Raw genomic sequence first — 26,532 nt, 5'->3', positions numbered from 1 at the left:
GGAGCGCTGGTTATGGAGGTGGGTGGATAAATGTTTGTTGTACTTACAGTTTTTGATGTTTGAGATGGAGTTGAAATACTGTTTGTTGAGAGTATGAATTCTCTTGAGGATGTTGTATAGAGTGGGTCCTTTGCAATTCTGAGAGAGTGTGGCCCTCAGCTGATGCAGGACTGATTGTAGAGAGGTTAGGTGCCAGCGCATTGCTGCAAGCGTGGAGCGGAGGATCTTGAAGGAGAACTGTTGCTGGTGTTTTTGAATCTGTAGTCTGTACTGTTTGTCCTGTTCAGGTCCGAACTCTGCTGGTTTAAAGGTGGTCCGGAGTCCGAGTGGGATGAGTTGGTTACGGAGGCAGGCACTGAGGAAGCAAATGTGGCTGTGGTAGCGAGTTTGTTTCACACCCTCCTCTAGCTTATCTCTCCATGCTTCAGGCTCACTGCCTTTATTCCTGATGAAGGGCTTTTGCCCGAAACCTCGATTTCTAAGCTCCTTGGAGGGATATGGGCCGGGTGCTGGCAGGTGGGACTAGATTGGGTTGGGATATCTGGTCGGCATGGACGAGTTGGACCGAAGGGTCTGTTTCCATGCTGTATGACTCTATCTTCCTAGTTCTAGACTCATGGCACTGGGAGAAATCTGGTGATTACTACATATGGCATCCTGCTTGCTAGTTTTCTACTCTGCTGTCTACCTCAACCATGTGTTATAAAAATCACTTTCTAGCTTCCTGCTACAGTCATCAATGCTTTATTCAGACACAGGGGTTTCAGATGATTGATAGCTGCCACTATCAAATCAGTTGCCAGTTAATACTAGGTCAGAGTCTGACTTTTACTCTAAAATCAAACTTGAAAAGATTTGCCAGTTATTTTCCACTTTGAACCAAATGAATATGACCATCTTTTAAACTGACAGTTAAAGCAACATATTTAGACAAATGATATTCTCTTTTTTGACATATCATTGTATGTCTTTGCCAATCTAAAAGAGTTCTGAAAGGAAAACATTTGAAAGGTAAGGATTAAAAGAAACAGATTTACATTGTAGGGGAATGTAGTGGCCTTGATCGTCACCCACTCGAATCACCCCAACCCCATCAGCAACTCACCTGAAGCCCAACCTCCTGACCCAAACCACAACATCAAAACTCAACCATTCTCCAAACCCCAGTTCTGTGTCTTTTTACCCGCTTTCCACTCATGTCACCCTATTCCCTCATCCACGTAGCTCATCTTATGCACTTGCCTTCTCTCAGTGGCTATCAAAATGACTTTGTGGCCTTTAAGCACTTTGGACTGATGAAGAGTTAAGCCCGAAATGTTGACCCTCTTACTCTTCAGATGCTGCCTGACCTTCTGTGCTTTTACTAGCACTATACTCATTTGGCCCCTCAAGTCTGCTCCACCAATCATTATGATTATAGCTGATCAAGTTCATTGTCCTAATCCTTCCCTCCGCCACATCCCTTGATCCATTTAGCCATGAGAGCTACATCCACATTCTCCTCGTAAAACACAAAATGTTTTGGCCTCAACCACTTTCTGTGGTAGTGAATTCCAGACTCACCATTCTCTCGATGAAATAATTTCTTCTCATCTCAGTCCAAAAATGTTATGCTTGAAAGGTTTATCCTTAAACTATGACCCCAGGTTTTGGACTCACCAAGCAGTGTGTGTATCTTTCCTGCATCTAACTGTCTAATCCTGTTGGAATATTATAGATTTTTGAGATACCACACCCCCTCCCATTCTTCTAAATTCCTTTGAATATTGTCCTAGTTGACTTGATTGCTCCTCATATATCAGTTTTGCTATCTAAAGAATCAATTTGTTATACCTTTGCTATACTCTGTCTTACAGCAAAAACATTCTTTCTCAGGTAAGGAGACCAAAGCTGCACACAGTATTCAAAGTGTGGCTTCACTAATGCCCTCTATAATTACAGGAAGACATCCTTATTCCTGGGCTCGACTCCTCTCGATATAAAGATCAATATTTAGTTTGCCTTCTTTACTGCCTGCTGCACCTTGTTTTCAGTGACTGGTGCACAAGAACACCCAAGTCTCGTTGATCATTCTCCTCTGTCAATTTTCAGCCATTCAAATAACAATCTGCCTTCCTATTTGCACTACCAAAAGTGAATAGCTTCAAATTTATCCTAATTGTACTCCATCTGCCACGCAGCCCGCTCACTCAGCCTGTCCAAATCACATTGCAACATCTCTGCATCTTCCTCACAACTCACCCTTGCATCCGGCTTCATCTCATCTGCAAATTGTGAGAGGTTGTATTTATTTCCCTCATCTAAATCATTAACATCAATTGTAAATAGCTTGGACCAATCCCAGCAGTACCCTACTACTCTCTGCCTGCCATTCAGAGAAAGTCCCTCTTTGTTCCTATCTGCTGATCAGTTTTCTATCCGTCTTAATACACTGCTGCCAGTCCCATATGCTTTAATTTTACATATTTATCTCTTATGTGGGACTTGTCGAAAGCCTTCTGAAAGTCCAAATAAATAACATTCACTGGCCTTCCCCATCAACTCTTCTGGTTAATCTCTGAAGAATTCCAGTAGATTCGTGAAGCATGGTTTGGCCTTTTGTAAATCCATGTTGACTGTATCTGATTTCTAAATGCCTTGATATAACATTCTTGATAATACATCCCAGCATTTTCCACACTACCAAATGGTGTATAATTATCTCTCCCCCCTCCTTAGCTAGCTAGCCTCCATGCATCCACTATTCTGAAGCCACTTCCTGCACATGTAGGTTATCAGGCCTGAGGAGTTATTGTCCTTTGACTCCATCAATTTCCCCAACATGTTTCTTCACTAATACAGATTTGCTTCAGTTCCTCCCTCCCATTAAACCCTGTGGTCTGGTGCATTACTCATGTCCTCCTTTGTGAAGACAAAGCAAAGTACAAATTTAGTTCACAAACAGAAATTGGCTCTTCAGATCCTTCATCAGTTTTGATGGACTCAAAACATTAACTCTACTTGCTCCCCAACAGATGCTGCTAGATCTGAGTTGCACCATCAATTTCTGTTTTTGTTTCAGATCTGTAGCATCTGTTGTTCTTTGTTTTATTTTGAGTTTAGTTCACCAGCCATTTCTTTGTTTCCCAATATAATATCTCCCATTTCTGACTCTAAGGGACCTATATTGGTCTCTTTACGCACCTATAGAAACTTTTACAGTCAGTTTGTGAGTTCCCTGCAAGCTTACTCCGTTGCTGTATTTCCCCTTTCTTAATCAATCCCTTGGTCCTTCTTTGCTAAACTGTTCCTAATTCTCAAGTCTGTTGTTTTTTCTTGCCAATTTGTATGCCTCTCTTTCGTTTTTGCATCTATTACTATCTTTAACTTCCCTCGTAAGCCATTGTTTGGTCACTGTTCTCTTTGCACTCTTGTGTCATACAGGAATAAACAATTTTTGTAATTCATCCATTTGTTCTTTGAATGTTTGCCATTGCCTATCCCCTGTTATCACTTGCAATAACTTTGTGTAGTAATCATAGCCAATTCAGCCCTCAAACCATTGTGGATTCCCTGAAGATTCAGAACCCTAGTCTCAAGATCACCTGTGTCACTCTCCACCTTGATAAAGAATTCTATCATATTATGGTTGCTCATCCCTGAGGGGGTCTAATAACTGCAGTACCAGTTATGCATTTCTTATTGCATAATACTCCGTCTAAGCTGGATTGTTTTCTAGTTGGTTTCACAACGTAATAGTCCAGAGAAACATCCCATTTATACTCTAGGTATTTATTCTCTCAAGTGTTGTAACTAATTTGAATCTCCCAATCTATATTTAGATTAAAGTCACCCATAATTACAAGTGCTCCTTTAGTGGATGCATCTCTGATTGCCTGTTCAACATGCTTCCCAACATTACCACACAGTGGTCTGTATATTTCCCCATCAATGGTTTTTGCCCCTTGACATGTCTCTATTCTACCTACAAAGATTCTACTGCATCTGTGCTAAGATTTTTATTTTAATATTACATTTATGTTCTCTTTAACCAATAATGCAATTCCACAGCTTTTTCCTTTTTGCCTGTCCTTCCTAAATACTGCATATGCCTGAATGTTCAGTTTCCATTTGTGGTCATTTGGCAGCCATGTCTCTCTAATCACAACTCCAACATCTTTTACCCAGGGTAGGAGAGTCCAAAATTAGAGGGCACAGGTTTAAGGTGAGAAGGAAAAGATTTAAAAGGGTACAGAGGGGCAACATTTTCATGCAGAGGGTGTGTATGTATGGAATGAGCTGCCAGATGAGGTAGTGGAGATTGGTACAATAACAGCATTTAAAAAGAGATCTGGATGGGCAAGAGAAAAGGAAGGGTTTAGGAGGGTATGGGCCAAATGCTGGCAAATGGGACAAGATTGATTTAGGATATCTGGTCGGCATGGACGAGTTGAATGATCAAAAGGTCTGTTGATGTACCATACAATTCTGACTCTATATACCTGTTTACATCTATTTGCATGATTAATCAATTCACTAGACTGCAAAGCAAGGTTAGATCTCATGGAATACAGGGTGAACTAGCCATTTGGAAACAACTGGCTCAAAGGTAGAAGACAGAGCGTGGTGGTGGAGGGTTGTTTTTCAGACTGTAGGCCTGTGACCAGCGATGTGCCACAAGGATTAGTGCTGGGTCCACTGCTTTTCATCATTTATGTAAATAATTTGGATGTGAACATAGGAGGTATGGTTAGTAAGTTTACAGATGATACCAAATTTGGAGGTGTAGTGGACAGCGAAGAGGGTTACCTCAGATTACAACAGGATCTTGATCTGATGGGCCAGTGGGCTGAGCAGTGGCAGATGGAGTTAAATGTGGGGTGTGGCATTTTAGAAAGGCAAATCAGGGCAGGATGTATACACTAGGAGAAAGTGAGGACTGCAGATGATGGAGATCAGAGTCGAAGAGTGTGTACTGGAAAAGCACAGCCGGTCAGGCAGCATCTGAGGATCCTCTGACAGTGTGTTCAAGGCACCCACCATCCTCTGTGTAAATAAATTGTCTCTCACATTTCCTTTGAACTTACCTCTCACTTTCAATCTATGTCCCCTGGTATTTGACACTTCCACCCCAAGAGAAAGAGTCATAGAGTCATACAGCACAGAAACCGACCCTTTGGTCCAATTCATCCATGCCGACCAGGTTTCCTAAACTGAACTAGTTGTATTTGCCTGCATTTGGTCCATATCACAGTAAACCTTTTTGACAGTCTTTTCCATATATACACCAACTATGTGGAAAGGTTGCTCCTCAGGTCCCTTTTAAATCTTTCCTATTTCACCTTAAATCTGTGCCTGCTACCTTTAGACTCCCCTACCCTGGGGAAAAGATTGGCTTTTCACCTTATCTCTGATTTTATAAATCTCTATAAGATCACCCCTCAGCCTCCCATGCTCCAGGGGAAAAAGTCCAAGCCTGTCCAGCCTCTCCTTGTAACTGCAATGCTGTAGTCTCAGTAACATTCTTGTAAATCTTTTCTGCACCCTTTCCAGTTTACCAACATCCTTCCTATAGTTGGATGACTAGAATTGTATGTAGTACTCCAAAAGCGGACTCCCCAATGTCTTGTACAGCTGCAACACGATGTCCTAACTGCTAAACTCAATGCTCTGACGAATGGTGTTAAAAATTTCAACACCAAATTCTAGTCTAACAGATTTATTTGGAAGTACTAGCTTTCAGAGCACTACTCCTTCGTCAGGTAGCTGTGGAGCAGGAACATAAGACACAAGTTATGGCAACAGATCAATGTCATGCGTACAACCGATACAATATATTGAACAAACGTAGATTGCTATTAAGTCTTTCATCTTTTAGAAAGGGTTGCAAGTTTTGGTTCATGAAAGTACTTCTGGGATTTACATATTAAAGTCACATTCCCAAGATAACTTGAGGTTTCACAAAAAAAGTGACATCTCAGATCTGACAGTGCATTAAAGATGTGAGGTTAGAGTCTATCTGGATCCCAATCTTGAGTCAGACTGGTGCTATTTCCAAAGTAGGAATTTATAAAATGTTACATGGATTGACTGCCTGCAGATTGTGTTTTTTAAACAAAATAGCGTGTACCTGCAATTACAGTTCTTCAAATGCAAAGTCAACCCATGGACTTGTGTGTGTGCATGCATGTGAGGGGAGGGGAGAGAGAGAGAGAGAGAGATAGAGATAAATAGTGTGTTTGTGTGAGAGAGTGCGTGAGAGTATGCGAGTGTTTGCCTCAGGAGTGGGAGGGGTTTGTGAGAGAGAGAAAGCGTATGTATGAGAGAGGGGTGTGTGTGTGTGTGTTTAGTATAGTGGGATCACGTGTAGTGTGACATGAACCCAAAGTCCAGGTTGAGGCTATCCTCCTGAGTACTGAACTTGACTAGCACTTCCAAATAACCTGTTGGACTATAACCTGGTGGTGTGTGATTTTTAACTTTATCCACCCCAGTCCAACAGCCGCACCTTCACATCATAGTTGATCAAAGAAGGCATTTTTTCCCATCTGTCTATCTGTGCTGCCACTTTGAAGAAATTGTGTACCTGTACCCTTAGGTGTCTGTGTTTGACAATACTCCCCAGAGTGCAACCTTAACTTTGTAAGTCGTACCCTGCTTTGTCTTACAAGTGCAACACCTAGCATTTATCTAAATGAAACATCCCTCTTTGGTCCATTGGCCCAGCTGCACTTGACTTGATAACTTTTATACATAGTGCCCTGACCAATGTAGGCAAGTATGTCATACGCCTTCTTTACCATCTTGTCCACTTATGTTGCTGCTTTCAGGGAACTTTGAACTTGCAGCTCAAGTTTCCTCTGTGCATCAGTGCTCTTAAGGGTCCTGCGTTTACTGTATACTTTCCTCTTGCATTTGACCTCTCAAAATGCATCACCTCACACTTGTCTGGATTAAACTGCACCTGCCATTTCTCTGCCACACTTTCCAACTGATCAATATCCTGCTCTATCCTTTTCACAACCTCCCTCACTATCCACAACTCCTCCACTTTTCATGACATCTGCAAACTTAATTAAACAAGTCACATACGTTTTCAACTGTATCATTTATTTGTATTACAAATAACAGAAATCTCAGCAGTAGTCATTAGCCGCAGACCTCTACTCAGAATAACACCCCTCCACAAATACCCTCTTCCTTGTATGACCAAGCCAATTTTATATCCAATTTAACTCTCCATGAGTCCCACGTGACTTAATCTTCTGGACTAGCCTACCACGAGGGATCTTCTCAAATGCTGTATTAAGGTTCATGTAAACTAAATCCACTGCCCTACCTTGATCAGTTACCTTTGTCATTTCCTCAAAAACTGAATCAAATTTGAGAGTCAAGACCTTCCTGGCACAAAGCCATGCTGACTATTCCTAATAAGTCCATTCTTTTCCAAACATGAGTAAATTCTGTCACTAACAATTTTCTTCAATAATTTCCCTACCACTGATGTAAAGCTTACTGGCCTATAATTTCCTGGCTTATCCCTATTGTCCACCTTAAACAAATGAACAATGTTGGCTATTCTCCAGTCGTCTGGGACCTCATCTGTGGCTAAAGAGGATACAAAGATCTCCATCAAGGCCCCAGCAGTCTCCTCTCTTGACTCTGTGTCCTCTGATAAATCCCATCAGCTCCTGGCTAATTATCTACCTTAATAGTTTTTAAGACACCCAGCACCACCTTAATATCCACATGCTGTAGAATATCAACATGCCCCTGCCTAATCTTACCATCATCCACAATCAGCATGGTGAATACCAGTGCAAAATACTCATTAAGTACCTCCCTCACTTCTCTGGCTCCATGCATAAATTCCTTTCTTTATCTTTGAATGGATCTACCCTTTCCCTCTCTCGCTCTTAATATATGTATAAAATGCCTTGGGATTATCCTTAATCTCACTTACCAAGGACATTGACTACTTTTAGCCTTCTACTTCCTTGTTTAAGTTCCTTCCTGCTTCCTTTGTATTCCCCAGAGGTTTTGTCTGATTTCAATTGCATAAACCTAACATATGCTTCCTTTTTTGCCTAAACTTTCACTATCTCATGTTATCCAGGGTTCCTGAATCTTGCCATTCTCACCTTTCACCCTCGCAGGAAAATGCTGGCCCTGAACTATATTAACTGGTCTTTAAAAGAGTACTACATGCCAGATATGGATTTACCCTCAAACAGCTGCCCCCAATCTAATTTTTTCCAGTTCCTGACTAATACGGCTGAAATTAGCCTTACCCAAATTTAACACTTTCATTAGAGGACCAGTTTTATCCTTATCCATAAGTATCTTAAAACTTATGGACTCAGGTTTTGCTTCGCCTGGAGCTGTCCTTAGTAGTTTCAGGTTACTCAGCAAGGTTGCTGGAGTATGGCAAATGAGATGGCTTTGGTACAGGGTTTTGTTTTTTTTCTCTCTCCTTCCTTGGTTAGTTATTAGAATGTGTACATTTCTGACTTAAACCAAGCAACTGGTGATGGCTAGCACTAGGGGACATAGCTTTAAATTGAGGGGTGATAGGTATAGGACAGAAGTCAGAGGTTTCTTTACTCCAGAATAGTAGGGGTGTGGAATGCCCTGCTGCAACAGTAGTAGATTCGCCAACTTTAAGGGTATTTAAATTGTCATTGGATAAACATATGGATGAAAATGGAATAGTGCAGGTTTCAGATTGGTTCCACAGTTTGGCGCAACATCAAGGGCCAAAGGGTGTATACTGTGCTGTAATGTTCTATGTTCTAACTGATAATGGATGATTAAGAATTCCAAAGCTCACTTGGTTTAATTTTAAATGAATTCTGGTTTGTAGTCTTGATAACCTGTCAATTTTACACACAGATGTCTGTCGCCCTATCAAATTTACCTGAATAAAGCTTTTCAAATTTGTTGTTTTAACAGTTCTGCATATAATTTGGAAAGACAGCTGAGCAGAAATTGCTAGAAGCTGATTGAAAAATATTTTTTGTTTCCGAGTTACGATATGCATCTTCAAGATGCACAATCTAACTACTAAATAAAGTTTCAACTTTGAGTCATTTGATAGCTAAAGGGACAACAACCAGAAGGTGCAGATTTAGTGATTGGCAGAAGAACCAGAGCCTCATAAGGAATCATGTATTTTAACACGAGTAGTTTGGATGTGGAATGCATGGTGGCATGGTGGCTCAGTGGTGAGTATTGTTGCCTCTCAGCATCAGGGACCCGGGTTCAGTTCCTGCCTCAGGCGATTGCCTGTGGAGTTTGCACGTTCTCTCCGTGTGTGCGTGGATTTCCTACCACAATCCAAAGACGTGCAGGTTAGGTCGATTGGCCGTGCTAAATTGCCCATATTGTTAGATGCATTAGTCAGGGGTAAATATAGGGTGGGTTGCTCTTTGGAGGGTCGGCATGGACTTGTTGGTCCGAAGGGCCAGTTTCCGTACTGTAGGGTATCTAATCTAATCAAGTTTCAAAAGGCTATTGGAGAAACACTGAATGAGAAGACAATTACTGACTTATAAATAAAGAACCAGGGAATGGGAATATCTGACTTGCTGTTTGAAAGAGTTGATGCGGTGTCATGATATCCCAGGTTGCTGTGTACTAGGATTCAGTGTACTTGAGCAAAATGTGTTAATTATTTTTGGAAAGGTGTATGACCATAACTTGCTTATGGAACAAATAGTTAAATTATATATTGATTCTGTCATTTGTCAGGTTTGAATTGATGAATAATTTATCAATTGAGATTGAAATGTTACATGTTTGTTCTTGCAGGTGGCAGTTGTGAAAATGAAAAACACTGAACGTGTTTATGCTATGAAAATACTCAATAAGTGGGAGATGCTGAAACGTGCTGAGGTAAACATGGTTTGATGTAGATTTCACTATGTTCTAGTAAGCCGGATTTCCATTTTGGGATGGATCATACAGAGAGGTTTGGCTAATGATGCTTTGAATTCCAGTGAAAATATGCCATGGCATAATTCTCATGGTTGAATCTTATAATGGTATATAATACGATTCTGCAACTAATTGTGTGTGTTATTCTGATTTTTAAAAAAGTTTCTTTCCCTAAGAGAAATTTAGCTAGGAAATATTTGCAGGACTCTCAAAATGAGTGCCATTGCAACATGTTCACTTCCTCAGCAGAGTGGCTTTTCAAAATAAATGTTTTGGCAGTTTCTGCTTAAGCTGGTTTGTAACTGCAAATCCTAACTTATTACCAAACGCACCTGAAATCTGACAAGCCCTGAATATCTAATATATCCGCACAGCTACAAAAAATTTAAAGTTGTTGTTGCAAATAGTCCTTGTCCCAGAGGACCATAGGTTATTCTCTCATAAGAGAGAGACAACTGACAGTGAGTTTAATACAAGGGTCAATGCATCTCAGATGAGTGGCTAATAAGAGAAGGCAGACCTTCAAGTTGATCTTAGCCAGTATGCAAGTTGAGCATGAATTGTTCGTATCACTCCGCATTGCAAACTAGCCATCCAGCCAATTGAACTACCCAATCCTTGCAAGCCAGCATAGGTATAAAAGCTTGATTTAATCACGAAGGATTATGCTCGCAAGATGAATTTTTTAAATTGTTAAATGTCAATTGTATACATTGTGAGGGGCCAGAGTACATATTTTTGAAATATGATATTAAAGGGGACTTCTGACAATCACGTAGAGGCAGTAGGGAAGAAATTTTACTGCCTTTTAATTTTTCCTGATAATTGTGCTGGTATGTTGAAGAGGAAATGTTATGAAATTTCATAAATTTTGTGATAGACTGGATTTGACTTGCCATCCAGTTGCACTCTCACCAAGGAATTTTTGAAGGAAAGGAAATGCAGATAAAATAAGGATTGACCTACTTTTTCTAAAATAAAATTTGGCAGTTACTTCAAGGCATCTCCTACTTAGAATATTAGAAACTATAGAGTAAAAACATCTTTGTTAAAAAGTATTATTTTTTGATATGCATTCGCAGTTCTGTTGGGAGTGCAGTGTTCTTTGAATAAATCACTTATAGGCAGTGCAATACTTTAAACTTTCAAGATTGGTAAACCTTTGCCTTTTCCTTCCATTACCTATTTGGCTGTCTGGTCAACATAATTGATTATATTTAAAACGAATACTCTGTGACCTATATTTCCGACTCTGCAATAGATGATTCTTTGGTAGATTTGGGAAAAGGTTGACAGAAGGAGAATCAGGGATATGTGCCACAATATCCTGGTCATTTCCTTTGGGAGGCTGGAGGATTACTCAATCCTTTGTGAATAACGCTCATCTAAATTTGCAGATGCTTGGTAATTGAATACAAATTTAAATTCCACCATGCAGAGTTTGCCTCCATTGCTTCCTGCATGGTTGAAACCTTAATTGACGAGTGGTGTTGAAAATTATTAGTAGAGGAGAACATAGACTATTGTCAAAATCCTAATTTTTCTAAATTAATATGAGCATTCATTTTTCCTATTTTGCCCCTGTGAATTTTTTTTGTTCTGATTTGCCTGTATGCACTCAGTCTTTTGACTCAGCTGTCAGAGGTAAAAGAACAGAGCTGGAGAGGAATTCACAGCACATGTTGCCACAGAATTGTTTCTGTTTTCCCAAACTCACTTCATTTGCTCCGTTTATTTGGGTTCCATTTAAAAATGTATACCATCTCTGCCTTAAAAGTGTATGCTCATATATTTCAGGCAGATTTATGGTTGTGTTACCTTACGGAACAAGTAAGGAACCTTATAAAGGAACTAGTAGCAGCATTTTAATTATGTTACAATTCTAAAACATTGCTGCTAATAGTGAAAGTTTATTGTTGACACCTGATAGTACTGGTATAGTGCAGCCATTGTTTTAGTTTTGAATCCACACCTTAATTTGAATAAACATTTGCTGCCAGACTGATGATTGGTAGATATTTTCTAATTGGTCTGTTCAAAGATGTTATTACTTGCCTTTGGAATAGGTGGGACTTGAACCTTGGTCAGAACCAGGGAAACAATCACTGTACCACAGGAGCTAATGATTAGTACTAAGTAAACCAGATCATTAGTTAACAAATAACTGCAGTTATAGTCAGAATGGAAAGAAGGGCATTCTATTGCAAGTTATGTGAAATCTCAACAGTGACTCAGAATGGAACCTTTTTGTTTTAAAATAATTTAAAAATTGTGAACCTTTAACTATGAGGTTGCTTTTCTTTAGTGTACTAATCTCTTTTAGTTATCTGATGAATTTGTTTCCTGGTCTGATTCCTGGTTCAAGGTCTGATTAGGGACTTTGTGTGTGGGAAGTCATGTCTCACGAACTTGATTGAGTTTTTTGGAAAAAGTAACAAGAGGATTCATGAGGGCAGAGCAGTGGACTTGATCTATATGGACTTAGTAAGACATTCAACAAGGTTCCCCATGGGAGACTGGTTAGATCTCATGGAATACAGGGAGAACTAGCTATTTGGATACAAAACTGACTCAAAGGTGGTAGACAGAGGGTGGTGATGGAGGGTTGTTTTTCAGACTGGAGGCTGTGACCAGTGGAGTGCCACAAGGATCGGTGCTGGGTCCACTACTTATCATTTATAAATTATTTGGATGTGAGCATAAGAGGTATAGTAAGTAACTTTCAGATGACACCAAAATTGGAAGTGTAGTGGGCAGAGAAGGTTACCTCAGATTACAGTGGGATCTTGATCAGGTGAGCCAATGGGCTGAGGAGTGGCAGATGGAATTTAATTTAGATAAATGTGAAGTGCTGCATTTTGGGAAAGGAAATCTTAGCAGTACTTATACACTTAATGATAAGGTCCTAGGGAATGTTGCTGAACAGAGACTTTGGAGTGCAGGTTCATAGCTCCTTGAAAGTAGAGTTGCAGGTAGATTAGATAGTGAAGAAGGTGTCTGGTGTACTTTCCTTCGTTGGTCAGAGCATTGAGTATAGGAGTCTGAAGTCATATTGCAGCTGTACAGGGCGTTGGAATATTGCGTGCAGTTCTGGTTACCTTCCTCTCAGAAAGATGTTGTGAAACTTGAAAAAGTTCAGAAAAGATTTTCAAGGATGTTGCCAGAGTAGAAGGATTTGAGCTATAGGAAGAGGGTGAATAGACTGGGTCTGTTTTCCCTGGAGAGTCTGAGGCTGATAGGTGACCTTATAGAGGTTTATAAAATCATGAGGGGCATGGATCGGATAAATAGACAATGTCTTTTCCCCGCGGCTGGTGGAGTCCAGAACTAGAGGGCATAGGTTTAGGGTGAGGGGAGAAAAATGTAAAAGGGACCCGAGGGGCAACCTTTTCACGCAGAGGGTGGTGCGTTCATGGAGTGAGCTGCCAGAAAAAGTGGTGGCGGCTGGTGCAATTGCATCTTTTAAAAGGCATCTGGATGGGTATATGAAGGGTTTAGAGAGATTTGGACCAAGTGCTGGTAAATGGGACTATATTAGGTTGGGATGTCTGGTTGGCATGGACAAGTCTGACCAAAGGGTCTATTTCCATGCTGTACATCTCTATGACTCTATGGTCAGACCAGTAGTCCACTTGAATTGTCTGCATGTAAGCTAAAACTTGGACTTAATGTGGGAAATAATGCAACCTCACTAAATGGGTGGCACGGTGTCTCAGCGGTTATCACTGCTGCCTCACAGCGCCAGGGACCCGGGTTCAAATCCAGCCTCTGGCAACTTTCTGTGGAGTTTGCACATTCTCCCCGTGCCTGTGTGGGTTTCCTCTGGGTGCTCCAGTTTCCTCCCACGGTCCAAAGATGTGCGGGTCAGGTGAATTGGCCATGCTAAATTGCCCATAGTGTCTGCATGGGTTACTCTTCGGAGGATTGGCGTGGACTTGTTGGGCCAAAGGGCCTGTTTCCACACTGTAGAGGAATCTAATAAAAACAATTTACACATACAAACTTATAAAATACTTCATTATGTATAGACCGCATGTTTTCGAGAAGAAAGGAATGTTCTGGTGAATGGTGATTGCCAGTGGATTACTACATTACACTATGCCTTTCAAGATGAAAACTACTTGGTAAGTCTGCCTTCCCTTGAAACAGATTACCTAACAAAACAAAAAAAAAACAAGAATGTTCTTTTCAGTAAATTGTTTCTTAATTTGTTAAACCACAGGATTGTTGTCAGTAATAATCATTTGTTTATTGATATGGCTTTTGTTTAAACAAGTATGTATAAAGTTCAAACATATTATTCATGTTACCATGTTAAGTATATTTTTGTGTATTTTTAGTATTTAGTCATGGACTACTATGTGGGTGGAGATCTACTGACATTGCTCAGCAAGTTTGAAGACAGACTGCCAGAAGAAATGTCCAAATTTTACATAGCAGAAATGGTGTTAGCTATCGACTCCATTCACCAGTTGCATTATGTGCACAGGTATGTTTTTTTTTCTATATTTTGTGTGTCCTACATTGGGAGATATCTTTTTTTTTTGCCATTTCGCAATGTCCTACTTCTATGTTTTATTTTCCCCCACACTTATCCTAATGCTGTTGGCTACTTCCTAGGTATGATAGCACAGGTGCTACGTGCTTGCCACCAGTTCAACCAAGTGGCTGTTAATTGTGTGTGAGCCATGATGGTGACCATCAGCAGGTAATTTAATATCAGGGCATCTCAGCTTACTAAATATTGTTCTTGCCCAGAGGATGCACATGCGTACGACTTGTTGGAATACATCAAAGTTGGTGGGAATGGAGATTGATGCCAACACTCACTCACAATATTTGCACATGAATAACAGTCACCTATTTGGCAACTGCCGAGTCCTTGGAGAGCAAAATGTTTAGTCTCAATCCAGATTTCACTGGATGTGAGAAATTAGTTCAGAGCACCTCTGGAAGTGAGCCCTACATTATCACATAATTTTATTAATTCTATACTATAGACTAGAATTGCTCTTTAGGAAATGCACCATTGATCAGAAGTGGGCACTGTAGATGCTGGAGATTAGAGTCGAGCTTAGAGTCGAGATGGAAAAGCACAGCAGGTCAGGCAGCATTCGAGGAGCAGGAAAATCGACGTTTTGGATGCTGCCTGACCTGTGCTTTTCCAGCACCACTCTAATCTTGACTTTGCACCATAGGTGCTTTCAGTAGTCTTTGAGGAGAGTGCATCACTCTGCCACACTGATGAACTTTGCTTGCTGATCATTCTCAAGTATTGAGTAAGTCAATGTTCTGTGTTTGTTTGAGCTTGGTATGTACCCTATGTTGGATAAAACACTGAGGGTGGCAAGTGTACAGAATCGGAGTGAGGGAACCCACAAGACTAATTGGCTTAATTTTTGCAGATGCATCTGTCCATGACAATATCAGTTTGAGTAACCGCTGCTTAGGCCTAGTAGGACTAAGTCCTATCTTCCCACTGAGGATACCCTCCATCATGATGTGTAGCACTCTAACTGTACGAAATGTGATAGGCTTTGAACAGCTCTAGCAACTCAAAACTGAGCACCGAAGCACTTTGGCATCAGAAGCAGTAAAACTATAGTCAAGCGCAGTCTGCAGTCTCCCTGGCAAATCCTCCATTTCACATTTCCACCAAACCAGGAGGTCAACCCTGATTCAACGAAGAGTGCAAGTGGCCATGCCAGGAGTAGCATCAGGCATACTTAAAATGAAGTGTCGACCTGGTGAAGATACAATACAGGACTCCATGCATGCCAAATAGCAGTAGTAGCATGAAAGCATCAGAATGAAATGATCCCATGATCACTGGATCAGATCTAAGCTCTGTCACCCTGCCATATCCATTGAATAGTTGTCATCATTAGACAACTAACAGGGAGTGGAGGCTTCACAAGTATACACATTTTGATTAGTAGGGGAGGAGGGGGAAAGTGAGCACATCACTTTAAAAAAACAAGACCAAAGCATTTGCAACCATCTTCATTTACAACCATCTTCAGCCACGGTTGCTGAGTGGATGATCGACCTCGACCACCACCTGAAATCCACCGCATCACAAATGCCAGTCTTCAATCAATTTAGTTCACTTCATGTGATTTTAGGAAACCACTGGAGATACTGGATCCTGCAATAACTTGACTAGGTGGATGCTGAAAGGATCCTTCTGGGAGAGACTAGAACCAGGTGACACAATATTTTGGAAAAGAAAAGGTGGCCTTCTATTTAAGATTGCAGATAAGGAGAAATGTTTCTTTTCAGAGGATTGCAAGTCTTTGGTACAGTCTTCCTGAGTGAGTATTAAAGATAGAGTTATCTAATACTTTTAATGCAGAAGTAGAAAGACTCCCCTTGAGATTTAAGAATCTAAGGCTGTCAGGGATAGATGGCAATATGGATTTGAGATCATGCTTAGATCAGGTACTATCTTATTGAATAGCAGAGCAGACTAGAGGGACTGAATAGCCTATTCATGCTCTTAATTCATATAGCCAGTAGACCAAGTGGCACCTGTAAAGGACAGTTTTGTATTTATATAGCACCTGTCATGTCCACTGGTCACCTCAAGCGCTTTATTGCCAGTGAAATATTTTCAAACCATAGACTGTTGTTCAAGCTATTTTCCTCTTAATGAAGTTAATGTGGGGCTCATGAAACAATCAGAATGAACTTTGATTGTATAGTTGAATATCTACATGTCTACATGAAAGCAGAAAATGTTGGAAATGCACAGCAGGTCTGACAGCATCTGTGGTGAGAAAAAACAGGTTAACATTTCTGGTGTGTGGCCTTTTATCAGAATTGTGAAAAATTAAAATGTAATAGGTTTGAGTGGATAAAAGAACAGGAAGAATGAATATGATTGCAGAATTAACCAAAACAACCTCCTTGATATGGTAGTTATGTGCTGGGCTTCTGGTAGAATTTAAATCCGTGTCTAAAGAATTTTGAAATGAGTGTTTTAAATATCATGTTACTAGACTCTGTCTAAACATACATAGGCAGTGCTTTGCAAGACAAATATAAATCTAAAACTAAACAGACCATACAGAAATAGCAAAATGTGTGGCTATAGAAGAGAAGCCAAAAAGAGTAAAGAATGAATTTTATAAACAAACATTCAATTGAAGACTGCGCTAATGGGTATTATAAGTTGCCAAATGTTTTAGTGATTTTTTTTTTAATTGAGAAAAAGGATTCTCATTTTGTTTTGTTACAATTTAAGCAAGTGGCTTTTAAAAGTTACTTTTAGTACATTTAAATTGCCATCATGTAATTTTATTTGTTGTTGTGGGAGCTTTATTTGGATTTCAGGCAGTCAGAAACAATCCAATCCTTTTTACTCAAAAGCCTCACATCAAGGTAGCAGATGTGAAGAACACATGTCTATGTAGTAGTCAACTTCCTACAATGCATATATTAACAGGTTTTATAATTCTGACCTTGTCTAGCCAGTTTGCTACAGACTTGCATATTGAATTGCAGAGATTTAAAATCAAATTTAACTTTGTGTCAAGAACTGACTGATCTTGCTTATATTTGATCTCCAAATAACAGCTTAATTTCAATTGCAACAACACTATAACCCTTGTAGTAATGGTACACAGAATTACACCATTTGAAGTTATAAGTTTTGTCAAACCTTCAGGGAATCATGATTTACGGACTCCATCTGTCTAATTATGTTGTTTTAAAGAAATTAAATTGCTCTTTTTGAAGAAGCACCTATTGTGCCACCAACAACCATTGCTTTTTAATGTTTAGATCTGTTAACATTTTTGGTTTCCTTGTCTACTTCAAATGAAGTGGATTTACATTATTGAGAGAAATATCATAGTTCTGACAAATGGTTTTAGTTGTGGCAAAGATATTTCAGCTTTGGGAGTGTGAATGATTAGTGATCTACTTGTACACTTGCTGGTAGCCTAGTGACTATAAGAAAACGTCTGATTAAAGTAATCTTCTCTATCAAGATTCACAAGATCTGGTCAATGTGAACTTTCTAATCAATATTAAAATATCTGGTTCAGAAAAGATTTCATCTGATGAATAATGTACAGTTGAATATTCAGAAGATGCTGTTGGAAATCAGCTTGGTCATAACAAAGTTTCTTACTGATTTAGTGGTTAAAATGAGAGCTTAAAAATTCTGAAAGGGGAATAGTCATTCTAGCAGTATAAATTGCAGATATGCAGCTGCACCATTGGAATAGTCTGGAAAATTGATATTTCCTTTGGACAATTTCCCAACATCTGTATCTTCCAAAAATGTCCCAGCTCTGAGTTAGTTTGAGATTTTGCAGGGTTTCAACTCACTTGAGCTTAACAGCTATCCAAAAAAAGTTATAGGATTAAAACCTGGTGTTATGTCTGGAACTATTCACCATCCCCTACCCCAAATGATCCCTCGCCTACCTGGACCTGATACCCTGAATTGATGCTGACAGACCTAACATTATAAACAAATGCCCACTGGCCCCAACCTGCCCTAAACACAAATCAACTTACTTGATGCCCTACAGCCTTCGCCCACCTAATGCCCTAGATCTCTCCCTTCTCACCCACCTGCCTTTCATTTCCACCAATCTTCCTGCTCTTTCTGGCTCTCTCTCTATGGTTTTGGCACTTGCTGCATAACCTTCCTTTGACAGAACAATATTTGGTTGCTGTATACCTTTTCTTTCTTTGTCTTCCCATGATTAAAACTCCTCAAAGAGGGTGGTTCTGTAAGCTGCCTTTTTGGAGTTCTACCCACTGAATTCATGGCCAGATTTCTTCTTACAATTCAAAAGTTAAAAATGATTATATGCTAATTTTGAAGAATCAAGGATTGCAGAAAGCAGACAATTATGCTGAGTCCCTTCAAAATTTTTGCTCCTTCTGCTGTTTCTCTGTGAGCCTAGAACTTGTTCCAAATAGCCTTTTTGCAGATTCCTGGTATTTTAAAGAGTCTTTACATGTCTAGGCATGTTTCTCTGCCATCCATCTAGAGCTAGCAGATCTACAGCTAAATGACTTGTAGCAACCTTTAAGCCACTCATTTGGAAATGAAAATCATAAAAATCCATATTATTATAACTTCTTTTTCATGAGTTACAAGGAAATAAAATAGACAAGGGATTTCAAATAATGGAATTGTAGACAGGATATTGAAAAGGGCAATGTTGAATTAAATTGTTAAAATTACAAACCAATATTTGACATCTGCATTCTGTTCACTTAAAAACTGGTTTAAGTACTCCATTAAGGGCTCAGATCATGTAAGGAGTGGCACTGCATCAGCAGCTTTTTGTCCTATATCTTACAATGTTGAATTATCCAAACTTCTGTGTTGCCTTGATTGCACTGGACATTGTCGCCATTGACCAATTGTACATAAATTGCAGCTGTTCAAAAAAACAAGGACAGTTGGAGGTGAACAAATGCTAACTTTTCATAAACCAATAAACAAAATGTTAAATAGATAACACGCTGCCCAACCAGAGGTATGGTTACCTTTGGATGTGGAACTAGATAGACTTTTGAAGTACTACAACACGATGGCAGGGCTATTTGCCAATATGCTTAAATGTTTTGAATGGCATTTTCCAATGTGAAAACATTTTCTGTTTAAAAGTTGCATGCAATAATCAGGTATATTTTAAAAATACAGGTTGTTCTGCTATAACTCTTGCTTCATTAACGCAAATTCAATGTAACATGACTGATGAATTGGGAACACTGGTTTAAAGCACAAAAGTTTAAAATGTGTGTTGCCTGTAACATGATTACATTGTTAATACTTTAGGCGTTGTTTCTAAAGCGCGATTTTTCTATAATGCGGGGTTTTACAAGAATGCAACCATTGCATTATCGAAGAACTGCCTGTATACAAAGAAGAATAAGCAGCTTTGAGAAGAATTGCACATGTAACTTGAAATTGACATGGGTGATGGAATCCATTGTTTTAGCATCAGTTGTGTTGATGTTCATGTCGCTGGACTAATAATTTGGAGGTCTTGCGTCTCTGAGGCATGGATTACAATACTACCACAGCAGATGTTGTAATTTAAATTCAATAAGTAAATCTGGAAAATAAAGCAAGTTCTGAAACTATAATTGATTGTCTTAACCCAGAGATATGTGAAAACATTTGGGTCTAATGTTTATCCATTGCAACCAAGGATGCATTGTCATCCAATAATGCAGGATAAAGTCTACACAGAGAAAATGTATCTGAAAACAAAGAAAACTCCTTTCTTTAATTCACCCTTCCCTGATAGAGTATTGTTGACCTCTTAAGAACAGTGTGACCATAAGACTATTATTGTGTGGAAAAGAGATCAGCTTCAGGACCCCATTTAAAAAAGAAAAGTAATACATTAAACTTGTGTGACTGTTATGACTGTACTCCTTTGTCACCTATGTAAATATTATTTATGGAGTGCATTCTTTCCTTGTTCACTAATTTTCTTTGGCTGCAGAATTAACTATCTTTTTTTAAATATCAGTGAAATATTTTTTGTATATAAATAGGGAGCAGTTTTCTGAATAAGTGTGGGGATTTCCCTTTTCTCCCCCTTTTGGTAATGTTTCTCTTTCTCAAACAGGGACATAAAGCCTGATAATGTTTTGCTGGACATGAATGGGCATATACGTCTTGCTGACTTTGGTTCCTGCCTGAAGTTAATGAATGATGGCACTGTGAGTACTGTTTCTGGAAAAAATGTTCTAGCTGTATATTTGAAGAATAGCTAACTGGAGCAGTGTCTACTGTAGATCCTTGAAACATTCAGGAAATAGTTTATGTAACAGAGCATGCAATATATTACATTGCCTGCTGTAGAGTGCAGACAATACTTTACTATTCCCAAGGAAAATGACTGCAAAGGTTTGGTAATATCCATTCTTTATTAATGTCACATTTTTGATAATCTTAACTAAATGTGTTTATTCCTTTCAGTGTCCGGTTGAAATCATCTTGAAATTTAACGATTTCTTCTGTCTAGTTATAAACATGACTTCCTGAGACTAATGCCTGCCAAACAGCAGTGTTAAGCAAGTTTTTTTTTCTATTCTGATTAAAAACCAGTAACTCCAAAAGATAAGATGGTTCGGATTTTAAATAAAAACAAATTGCTGGGGGTAGAAAGTGAGATTTTGATAAGGTGAGGTTTGAATGGGGTGAAAGAATGAGACATTCCATTATTGGATCTTCTGTTAGTTATGCAATGATACTTTACGGTAATTGTGCAAAATCCCACCACTTTAAACATTGATTCTGTCCAGCTCCAGTGTACTGTTGCATCAGTGGATTCAATCGAAAAGAGCAATGCAACATCTTGTTAAGCCTCCTTCACCAGTGACTTCGACCACCTAGAACAGCCAAGGCAATAGGAATTTAGAAACGCTACCACCTAAGCCATTCACTATCCTGATTTGGAACTATGTTGTCATTCCAAAACTTGGGACATCCACGAACAGTGGAATATGGAGGTGAAACTTAGGGACCAAAGATGTTCAAGAATGTGGGTTTACAACATCTTGAGGGTAATCAGTGATTTGCAATACTTACATCTCTAGATGGATCTTAAAAAGAAAATTCTGCAGTAACAGCTAAAAGCCAGTGCATTTCATTTAATAATGTTTGGGAAGACTTCATATATCAGGTTAAAAATCACACAACACCAGGTTATAGTCCAACAGGTTTAATTGGAAGCACACTAGCTTTCGGAGCGACGCTCCTTCATCAGGTGATTGTGGAGGGCTCGATCGTAACACAGAATTTATAGCAAAAATTTGCAGTGTGATGTAACTGAAATTATACATTGAAGAATTGATGTCTGTTAAGCCTTTCATCTGATAGAATACAGTGATAGTTTCACTTCTTTCATGTGTATTCTAACAGATGAAAGGCTTAACAGACAATCAATTCTTCAATGTATAATTTCAGTTACATCACACTGCAAATGTTTGCTATAAATTCTGTGTTACGATGGAGCCCTCCACAATCACCTGATGAAGGAGCGTCGCTCCGAAAGCTAGTGTGCTTCCAATTAAACCTGTTGGACTATAACCTGGTGTTGTGATTTTTAACTTTGTACACCCCAGTCCAACACCGGCATCTCCGACTTATTCATATGTCAGTTGTCTGATGCCTGAATGTGCATCTTTAAACCAATAATGTTTTGTTATCTGTATTTTGTTGGGTAAAGTAAAGCATGCACCAATTATGCAGTTTTTGATGATTTCCTGTCTCTGTTATTTAGGTGCAATCTTCTGTAGCAGTTGGTACTCCTGACTACATTTCTCCAGAAATCTTGCAAGCAATGGAGGATGGAATGGGAAAGTATGGACCAGAATGCGATTGGTGGTCTCTTGGTGTATGCATGTATGAAATGCTTGTTGGCGAAACACCATTTTATGCAGAATCACTGGTAGAAACGTATGGGAAAATTATGAATCACCAAGTAAGAACTTTTTTTTTAAGGGCAGGCATTTTAAAATTGTGTGTGTAATTATTAAACTATTTGCACAGAACCACAGTATTCACTGTAGAAGAAGAATGGTTCTGCAATTTATGCCATTGGATATTGCAGAAGATTATGATAAGCTGCTCAAATGGTTACAATGTGTTTTAATTTAAATTGATTTATGAAACGTTTAGCATGCCATTAGGAATTGCTCATTGGATCTTGTGCTCAATTCTGATTGTACATGGCTAGTTTTTCTGATTTAAAAAAAAACAACAGGCCAATACTTCAAGGAAAATGTTAAACTTTGCTTCTAAGTTAATTCCATTTTTTTAGGTGATCTGTCTATGAAGGTAGAACTAACTAACTCGCATCTTATATGTGCAAAGGACACTTATTACGCTGTTTTTGCTTGGGTGCTATTGTCAATAACATGTAGTCTGCATCTTGTTTGACAGGAAAGGTTCCAGTTTCCCTCTCATATCACTGATGTGTCTGACGAAGCCAAGGATTTGATACAGCAATTAATCTGTAGTAGAGAACATCGCATTGGAAAAAATGGAATGGAAGATTTCAAAAAACATTCATTTTTCAAAGGGATTGATTGGGACAACATTAGAAATATTGAAGCACCTTATATTCCTGAAGTCAGCAGTCCAACGGACACTTCAAACTTTGATGTAGATGATGATGTTCTCAAAAATCCAGTTAGTACTTCAGTTTTGCTCGATTGCTAAAATAGGTTCAGAGGTGTAACAGCCCAGAAGTAGTACCATTTGTCTACAGATGGAACCTAAATTTGGTTCTTTACTGTACTCCCATTTTTGTGACAATATTTCTTTCTCTTCCTTTTCAAATTTTGTTTTACTTCTAAAATTCAAATAGTAAGAGGAGCCTGGGAAGTCGTAGAACTTAGCTATAACCACAGCTAGATGTTTCGTTTCATGGTCTGGCCAAGCCTTGTCAAAATGCGTAGGTTAGTTTTGTTGTCAGGTAGCCCTAATATTAAAACCTGTGACAATCTGGAAGTTTAAAATATTTTTATTGCTAGACATCTGGTTATTCAATTGGCTTTTCTCAAAAATTCATGTTTGGCTGTAGAACACTTAATACATTTCCAGTTATGTAAAACATGATCTAATGAACAGCATTTGAATGAGTGGAAACTCGAAGGTTTATAATGATTACTGTGAGAATTAAATATCTTGGTATAAGTATTGTATATAATCTGTGTATTTACCTGAAATAATTTCTGTTTGTTCTTCTAATTGGTCAGAAGAACAATTTTGAGGCAAAGCCTATTTGCACAGCAGTAAACATTAATTTTTTAGTAGGGATTTCAACATGAAGGTTGTTTGAAAGGCCACTTTTGTTTTTAAAGTACATTTTCCAGTGTTTTGATAGATTTATACGATGCAGCTTAAAAATAAAATAAAATATGCAGCATTTCATTAAACTGTACACATACATCTTTGTCAGTTTGTACAGCATTTGTGGAAAGAAAATACTACTACTTCAAATGTAAATGTCTGGATCATGAGACAGCATTGAAATGTTTTGCCATGGAAGATCTCAATTTTAAATTTATAAGTGAGTGATCTTGGAATGAGGAATAGAAGCACTTCCAAGCACAGTCAGAAGTAATTGAACTGAAATACTGGATTGAAGATAAATATTATAGTCACTAGTAATAAGGTAAAATGGAGATCCACTTTGCTGTTTTCCACCTCAACCACTCCAACCCAATTAAATGTTCTTGACATTTCCAAAGGAGATGGACCAGCAATTGTTTCATATTTTCACTAATTAAAAACTCAGCCTTTCTTTCAACCCTGCCAATGTTATTGGGCCAAGTTCCTGTTTTTGCTCTTCTGCCAGAGAAGCATGTAACTGACAGGATTTTCAAATTGTCTTGGGAAAGAATCTATTCAGAATTTAGATGTAATTTGTTGGTTCAGCGAGCAAACCCAGATTAGCACTAGTTTTGAATTAGATGAGGGGATTCAAATATTTGAGAATGAGTATACATAAATGGATCTAGCCAATGTTGGTTTTGTTGCAGCTGGGGTAACAGTACAAATCTGTGCCTAAATTCACCGCAGAGTTAGTATCCCAGTTCTGAAGAAATACTCTTACTGCTTTAATGATTTTAAGATGGATAATATGTTTCTTCTTTCTTGCATTTTAATTGCACTTTTTTATAACCAGTGTTCAAACAACTTTATTACAATTTATTGAATAAAAATCTCTATTTTTGTGCTTTTCATTATCCTAGGAGTTGGTGCCACCAGCTACTCACACTGCTTTTTCTGGACTGCATCTACCATTTGTAGGCTTCACATTTACCACCAGCAGGTAGAGCAATTCAAGTTCTTACTTTAAATTCTGCTTTTGTTTTGTTCAAGTGCATATAGTAAACGAAATTCACTATTGTCACAGGTGGATCATTATATTTACTAACCAGAAAAACAACCTAAAGCCCTTGCTTTGTTTCCCATCTAAAATATGTATTGTATGCTCTACAATAAAAACAAACAACATTTTATTTTAACTGTGTCCAAGTGTAAAATATTGGAATTCCCTAAGAGCACAATGGGGTCACCATGTTAAATGGACTGATAATTTCACGGCGACAGCTCACCATCACTTTCTCAAGTGTAATTATGGATGAGCAGTAAATGCTGGCTCAGTAAAATCCCTGAATAATAATAATAATAAAAGAACTGTGCAAGTTGTTCACTTAGGCTTTATACTAAATGGTTTAAACTGGTGGGCTGCTGGTATTGTAAGGAATATTTTGTTTTCCTTTTTCCTTTTAACTATGGATAAAATTAACTTTCTCTTGAATGAAACTGATCTTTTAATGATACAAGATTGAGTTTCACAATCATTCCTACCTAAAGTGATCATAAGCTGGAAATGTGTTGCTGGAAAAGCGCAGCAGGTCAGGCAGCATCCAGGGAACAGGAGAATCGACGTTTCGGGCATAAGCCCTTCTTCAGGATCATAAAGTGATCTTAATTAATGTTGGACTTATTTGCACAAGGTGGGGCATGATTCTATCCTCCCTTGAAATACTCAAAATATTTTGAGTAGTGATTACAAGACAGGGCTCTGAAGAAGGCATTTGGCATCCTTACCTTCACTAATCAGTGCATTGAGTATGGGAGTTGTGATCTCATGTTGCATCTGTACAGGGAACTAAAGAGGCCACTTTTCAAATACTATGTACAATTCTGATCGCCCTTTTTAGGAAAGATATTAAACTTGAGAGGGTGCAGGGAAGTTTAAAAGGATGTTGACAGGATTAGAAGGTGTGATTTATAGGGAGAGGTTGAATTGGCAGAGGCCTTTTTCCCTGGAGCATCAGAAGCTAAGGGGTGATTTTATCGAGGTTTATAAAATGATGAGGGGTATGAATTGGGTAAGTAGCCAAGATCTTTCCCCTGGGTACAGGAGTCCCAAACTAGAGGGCATAGTTTAAGGTGAGAAAGGAAAGGAAAATAGTTTAAAGGGAAGGTTTACAAATGACCTGATTAGTAATATTTTCACACAAAGGGTGGTGCGTGTATGGAACAACTTGCCAGAGGAAGTTCTGGAGGTGGGTACACATGACATTTGAAAGGCTTCTAGATGGGTATATGAATAGAAGCAGTTTAGAGGCATTTGGACCAAATGCTGGCAAATGGAACTAGATTAGTTTAGGATATCTGGTTGACATGGACAGGCTGGACTGAGGGGTCCTAAGTGCAGAAATCTCGCTGATTTCCTCTCCTTAGCTCAAAGGTCCTGAAGACAATTGCAGAGCTCCCTAAAAGCACAGGTATTCATCAGCTTATGACCGCAGGACAGGGATCAAACCTGGATTTTTCTAATTTGCCTGGCTCAGCTGTTCACTCGTTAATCTGTTGAGTTGTGCATGTCCTGCATAATTTGACACAAGTTTATGATTTAAACTAGAACTAACTGTATGGTTAGATTTTAAAAATTGGCTAGATTATTCAACCAGTTAATACACATTTGTGCAATAATTCACAGGGCTATTACTGTCAAATAAATATAAAATGCATACAATCTGATACAATTCAGTATTTTTATCACACTTGGCAGTAAACTGCATAATAAATGAGTGACATTGTTTTTG

The 26,532-nt window shown here is 38.8% G+C and overlaps 1 protein-coding gene across 4 annotated transcripts in view; it reads left to right on the top strand.

The window, feature by feature from the left end:
• The window catches only part of cdc42bpb (CDC42 binding protein kinase beta (DMPK-like)), a 208,127-nt gene that overhangs the window by 99,215 nt on the left and 82,380 nt on the right, over nt 1-26,532 (top strand). For all 4 annotated transcript variants that reach the window (XM_043697467.1, XM_043697466.1, XM_043697465.1 and 1 more), the window contains exons 3-9: nt 9,790-9,873; nt 13,944-14,039; nt 14,256-14,404; nt 20,526-20,619; nt 22,185-22,385; nt 22,847-23,095; nt 24,664-24,743. In XM_043697467.1, the coding sequence (XP_043553402.1) occupies nt 9,790-9,873; nt 13,944-14,039; nt 14,256-14,404; nt 20,526-20,619; nt 22,185-22,385; nt 22,847-23,095; nt 24,664-24,743 (953 nt within the window). The remainder of the gene's footprint in view (nt 1-9,789; nt 9,874-13,943; nt 14,040-14,255; nt 14,405-20,525; nt 20,620-22,184; nt 22,386-22,846; nt 23,096-24,663; nt 24,744-26,532) is intronic.

This window comes from Chiloscyllium plagiosum, chromosome 10, assembly GCF_004010195.1.
Source record: "Chiloscyllium plagiosum isolate BGI_BamShark_2017 chromosome 10, ASM401019v2, whole genome shotgun sequence".
In the NCBI taxonomy this organism is placed as follows: domain Eukaryota; kingdom Metazoa; phylum Chordata; class Chondrichthyes; order Orectolobiformes; family Hemiscylliidae; genus Chiloscyllium; species Chiloscyllium plagiosum.
Note: the sequence above shows the minus strand (reverse complement) of the source record. Positions and strands in the feature narration are given on the sequence as shown.